Source organism: Miscanthus floridulus, chromosome 8 (genome assembly GCF_019320115.1).
Source record: "Miscanthus floridulus cultivar M001 chromosome 8, ASM1932011v1, whole genome shotgun sequence".
Taxonomy (NCBI): domain Eukaryota; kingdom Viridiplantae; phylum Streptophyta; class Magnoliopsida; order Poales; family Poaceae; genus Miscanthus; species Miscanthus floridulus.
Window position 1 is genome coordinate 196,292,569 of NC_089587.1, and position 6,395 is coordinate 196,298,963.

Here is a 6,395-nt window from a genome sequence, read left to right on the forward strand (position 1 = left end):
TTGTGGTGTTCCATTGAAAACTTCGGATCTAATAGATGACATTTAAAGCTGGATACGATACAATGCTTGGTCTACAAATTTAAAGCTGCGGCAGTAACATGCTGGATACAAGCACCTGAACTCACTAAGTGGTAGATGTAGATCACTCACTCAAACCGGCCTACTGGCAGTAACATGCGGTTTTACATTTCTCCGATCCATGGTTCTACAAATGCCATTTGGAGGCAAGACAGCTAGGCAGGAGTAAAAGCAATGGCGTCTGGCCTTCATCCGGAACTGGAAACCTATACGATGGAAACCACACTGGCAACCGGGCCCCGCATTTCGAGTGAGAAACTCGGGGACCGCTGTTGACACAGCAGGTGGCACCGCTGCAGCAAGACGTCTCCGTTTCTCGTGACGATGCTCTCCAGTCCAATCTCCACCAGCCGGCCACCGGAGACTCTGTAACTGTAACGCCACTGACAGGTGGGGCCCAAAGCGCGCGGCGACGACGCTGCCTTTTCCCAGCTCTGGTTTCCTATTCTACACGCGCGCACAGAACAGAGGCCCCTCGACTTTCGAGAGCGAAAACCCTCTTTCGCCGCGCCGCTTCCTCTCCCCACCGCCGGCGATGCCCGCGCCGCCATCAGCAGAGGCCGGGAAGGGCCGCACCACGCAACGCGTGACCATCGTCATCGATAGCGACGAGGAAGGCGGCGGCGGCGGCGTTGGCGGCCGCCAGGCAGGGCGCGAGCCTGGGAGCGGCGCCGCGATCGCCGCCGCCAGCGAGTCCATAAAGCTCGTCAAGCCAGAGCCCGTCGACGATGCGGGCCTCCATCCGGTGGGTCCGGGGGCGCCGCTTCTTGGGGTGGTGCCTATCTCGCCGCGGGCACAAAACCCCCGCGCGCCGTCCTCGCCACGGGCACCAAGCCCCCGCGCGCCGTCCTCGCCGTCGCCGGTCGCCGCGGAGGTCCGGAATCAGCCCGAGATTATCGCCATCTCCGACGACGACGACGATGACAATTCCCGATTCCATGGCGCCTTGCCGCTCGACATGGTCGAGGGGAGCAGCCGTCGCGTCAAGGAGGAGGCTTCCGACGACTTGGACTGCGACTTGGGTTCGTTCAGCAGAGGCGAAGCGCGCCTTGGTGGCGGTTGTGGCCTCCGGAAGCTCTCACGTGAAGAGGAAGCGGAAGAGAGGATCGCCCGGCGGAGCCAAGCCCTACGCGCGCGGCGGCGGCGGCGTTCACGCGTTGGACCGGAATTCGAGCGCTTCAGGGGCTGGGCATCGCACGGCCACGGCGTGGATGGCTGACGATGCCAGGAGCTCTAGGGATGTGAATAGTAGAGAAGCAAGCAGAGGCGTGGGTGATCGGCCGGGTTCGGCCAAGAAGGCCCTCGTGTCCAGCGAAGAATCCAGGGGTGCACCGGGAAAGGCGAGGAGTGGAGGAGGTGCGAGAAGGGAGAGGAGCACTAGTGTAGCACCTGCGAACTGGATAGGCACCAGCATTGGGTCGCGGATCCGGTCAAGGTCGCGGAAGCAGGGCACAGTGCAGTACTCTGCTCGAGTGTCGTCCGAGGATACAGGGGAGGACGAAGTGCAGGAGCAGAAGCAGAAGCAGAAGAGAGTGGAAGATGTGGAGTCCATGGAGGTAGATGATGATGATGATGATGACAACAATGGGGAAGATGTGGAGTCCATGGAGGTAGATGATGATGATGTCGACAACAACAATGGGGCTGGCAATGGCATACAGCAAGAGAGTGAGCAGGACGAGGCTTTGGAGGGAAGGAGCAGGCAGGATAGCCATGCTTTGATTGATAGTGAGGAGGAGGAGGTGGGGGAAAAGGAATTGTCGGAAGAGGAGGAAGGTGGCAATCAAGAAGAAAGCCATAGCATCTTCGATGGCGAAGGAGAACAAGAAGAGGACGCGTCTGAAGAGATTGAGCAGGAAATGGATGAAACAGGGGAGGAGGACGAACAGGAACTGGATGGAACAGGGAAGGAGGACGAACAGGAACTGGATGGAACAGGGGAGGAGGACGAACAGGAACTGGATGGAACAGGGAAGGAGGACGAACAGGAACTGGATGGAACAGGAAAGGCGCAACCATTCACGCCTAGCAACACCATTGCAGGTAGCAGTATGAGGTCAGGAGGCGATGACACACGAGTCTTCAGGAGGAGGGTTTTTGAGGGCATATATTTGCCTCAGAAGCCACGCAAGACTGTTGGCAAGGGCATCGGAGGGCGGACGCGATCACAGCGAAAATGCAAGGACAAAAAACTGCTCAGACGTGGAACTTTCAGTAAACCCTACAATATTGATATTCCGGACTCGACTTCTGATTCTGAAGAGGATAATGAACCACCAGCGCCACAACAAGGACTTCTGTCATCAAGTGAGGAAGACAACATAACTTTTGGCAAAAGGAAGCGCAGAAGAGCAATAAAAAACAGACGGCGCAAGAGATCGAGTACCAGTAGTGACGAGGAGTACAGAGTATATGCTAGGGACGCCAAAGATAGGCCTTTTCGGAGGCTGAAGAAAGGGCTATCCAATCTTCAGGCTGGCAAGGAAGGTTGTAGAAGGTATGATGGTTCAAATCCTGGGCATGCCAAATACAATGGTCCAAATGGCGAGAACCCAATGAACATGTCCAATGAACAGGATGCTATTCTCTTCAAAAGAAAGGCACATACGATTCGAATGAAGAAGCGCGGTCCAGCAGCGAAAGCTGCATATGATGAACTCCTTAATTCCTTGTTTTCTGGCTGGGAGGATCATATAAATGATCCTGATCATGCAGCAGCTGGAAATAGTTTGCCTTTGGTGTTCGCATTCGGAGATGAGGATGCAGAAGAGAATATAGAAAATGACAAGTATCAAGAAGACCTGTGGAGGGAATGCGACATTGCTTTTGAATCCATGAATATTGGTTCCAACAGCTGTGAAGAGGTATTTAACCTTATGCTATATCATTCAGTTTATACTTTGTTTCTAATCAAGGTGTTTCTGATTTTACGAATGTTGTATTTAGTTTGGAGTGGTTGTCTTGAGCTTGGATTCCCTCAGAAAAATGCATGCTTGCATTGATGGATTCTGTGGATTATGCATTTTCTCTTACTCCAATTACATTTAAGATCCAAATAAAAAACTAATGCTTACACTACTGTGTTCAGGATGGGCAAGAAATTCCTCCAGTGGAAGTTACTTTTTGCAATAATGGGCAGCATGAATTCATTATTGATGAACAAATAGGAGTTCGGTGCAAGCATTGTCATGTTGTCGATCTCGAAATCAGACATGTACTGCCTGCTTTGGTAAGCAAATGTTCAATACAAGTATAGAACATGTTCCTGTAAGACATGATTATGCTTTGCTAGGTAGCACCAACCCCTTTAATAAGTTCATTTTTTTTCCTCGTCCAATAGGGGAAATTTTCTGCAGAAAGGGAATCAGCAATCGACCCTGAGTTGGACAAGATGCTTAAGGAAATGCTCAATGTTTTTGAACAAAATGATGTGCTGGTATCAAATGGACATGAACTACCATGCAATTTTGGTGGTCACAAAGCTGGTTCAGTCTGGGATCTCATTCCTGGAGTCAAGGAAACTATGTTCCCACACCAGCAGGATGCATTTGAGTTCTTGTGGACGAAGCTGGCAGGAGGTACTACAATTGAACAGCTAAAGGAAACCGTAAAATCTGATGCTGGAGGTGGTTGTGTAATTTCTCATGCACCTGGGACGGGAAAGACGCGACTAGCAATCACATTTGTTCAATCCTACCTTGAGGTTTTCCCACACTGTAGCCCGGTTATCATTGCTCCCAGGGGGATGTTAGCGACATGGGAGAAGGAGTTCAGGAAATGGAAGGTAAAGCTCCCTTTTCATGTACTGAATTCCACTGAGATCAACTGGAGTGAAGACAAGACCATCCAAGAACAGGTTGCGAAGAATGGAACTTTTCATCGAAGGCTACTGACAGATAAAATGGATCAAAATTATAGACGATTGGTGAAGTTAGGGTCCTGGATGAATGGAACCAGCATAATCGGTTTGAGCTACTCACTTTTCAGGAAGCTAGCTAATCATGAAGGCATGGACGGGGATAAGGTGAGGAAGCTGCTGCTTGAGAAACCCGGCCTGCTTGTCCTTGATGAAGGGCACACGCCAAGGAACAAGAAGAGTCTTATCTGGAAGGTTCTTAAAAGGGTCCGCACTGAAAAGCGAATAATTCTATCGGGGACTCTATTCCAAAACAACTTTGAGGAGCTCTATAACACCTTGCGCCTTGTCAGGCCAAAGGATGCAGATACAGTGCATCTAGAGACGGACGAGGGCAAAGATTTCTGGTCTTCATTAAGATTGAATGACATCACAAAGGCAAACATAAATGAAGTGAGGAAAAAATTGGACCCTATTGTGCACATCCATAGTGGCAAATTTCTTCAGAAGTCTCTCTCAGGACTGAGAGAATCCGTTGTGATTCTGAACCCTCTTCCTTATCAGAAAGAAGTCATCGCAAGTATGGAGAAGGCTGTGGCAACGATGGGTCTTGATGCGGAATACAAAATCTCGATTGCATCAATACATCCCTCCCTCCTTGCCAGTGCAAAATTGTCTGAAGAAGAGGAATCTATCTTGGACATACCTAAGCTAAAGAGTTTACGTTCCTCTCCATCTGAAGGGGTTAAGACGAGGTTTGTTTTGGAGATTGTCCGTCTGTGTGAAGCGCTAAATGAACGGGTTCTAGTGTTCAGCCAATATCTTGGACCATTGTCCATGATCATGGAGCAGCTGAAAGAAAAGTTCAATTGGGCTGAAGGCAAAGAGATCCTGCTAATGAGTGGAAATGTTCCTGTTAAAAATCGCGAAACCATGATGGAGATCTTCAATAACATGAAAAGCAAGGCCAAGGTAATGCTTGCATCAACGAAGGCATGCTGTGAGGGCATTACACTTATCGGGGCATCACGTGTGGTTCTACTTGATGTTGTGTGGAACCCCTCTGTTGGAAGGCAAGCGATTGGCCGAGCTTACAGAATTGGTCAGGAAAAGATTGTGTACACATACAATCTAATTGCAGAAGGAACAACAGAGAAGAGCAAATATGACAGACAAGCTAAGAAGGAGCACATGTCTAAATTGCTCTTTTCAAAAGAACCGGAGCATGGAGAATGCAACTTGCCTCCAGAACTGACGTTCAATGATAGGGTTTTGGAAGAAATGACTGCACGTGAAGACCTCAAAGAATTGTTTGTAAAGATTTATGTTGACAATCAAACTGATGGGTTAAGTGGTAAGTGAAGTTTCTGAGATTAGTAATCTTATTAGTGCAATAGATTCTGATTTTTATGCATTGTTTTGTTATTTGCCTTACATTTTTTATGATGTTCAATACTGTTTGTATGTTCCCCCATTCCTGCTATATCTCTTTTACTGAAGCTTCTAAGTTCTAGAAGATCGAATGTCCTTTATAAGAACGTGGCCGTGAAGAAGCATATTGGTGATATACACTACTAGTAACCTTCTGTGCATCATGCCATACTACTTTGGAGTAGTGTGGAAACTTTCATTTTAACTGGTTGTTTGAGCTACTGGTAATAATGATGTTGTCTTCTTTTCTGTGGATGGATGCAGGAGAGATGGAGAAGAACAATACATGTCCACAGGCCTAATAATATGAAACAGGATTGTGGAAAACAACGAAGGGCACTAAACCAGATGACAGATTATCAAGATGCTGTCGCTGCCAAGGAAGTTTGGTGGGTTTCTTATGCTCTAAGACCTCAGATCCGTGAGGGTTCTAAGCTAGAGTCGAAAGGGGATGACCTAGAAGTTTATCTGCACAGCGTAGGTGAGCTGTGGCTAAACCTGCAGAAAGTGGATATGTTGATTGTATTGCTCTTGTACTGGATTCTATGACAATTGCATTGTTTCTAATTTTCCATTCTGGTGCATCGATCAATCTAACGTGCACAGAACACAGCTATTCTTTTTTTTTAAGATCCGAAAACCCGGCATTTAATTAATATAAGAGCAAATCCAAGAGGCTCTATATCTTTATTTAAAGAGCTATTCAATGAATATTCTCTTTGTATCTCTCATGTCTCCGATGATGGACTCTCCAATTTTTGACATTTCTTGTATCTCAATTAATATTAGTCAGAGTAATCATAACAATCTGCAGAAAGATCATCGGTGCTAGCCTCAACAAAACTGACATTTTGGTCTAGGTTGCTGCTGACGAGATTATATGTTATCTGGATATCAGGAGACCAAGCCACAATGCTTTCTGCTTATAAATCTTGTGTGGGTTTTTTTTTTAACATTTATATACTTGCTTTTTTTTGATAAATTCTATACTTGCTTTCTTTGTACCTAACATGACACGAGCAATGCTAAA

General features: G+C 47.5%; 1 protein-coding gene across 1 annotated transcript; it reads left to right on the top strand.

Annotated features, from left to right (window-relative positions):
• The first annotated feature begins 560 nt into the window (after positions 1–560).
• LOC136474473 (SNF2 domain-containing protein CLASSY 4-like) lies at positions 561–6,004 on the top strand. The gene is given in 5 exon segments (XM_066472040.1): positions 561–1,096; positions 1,098–2,942; positions 3,167–3,307; positions 3,419–5,288; positions 5,630–6,004. Coding segments are annotated over 5 exon segments (4,377 nt in total). The 5' UTR covers positions 561–613; the 3' UTR covers positions 5,668–6,004.
• The last annotated feature ends 391 nt before the right edge of the window (positions 6,005–6,395 follow it).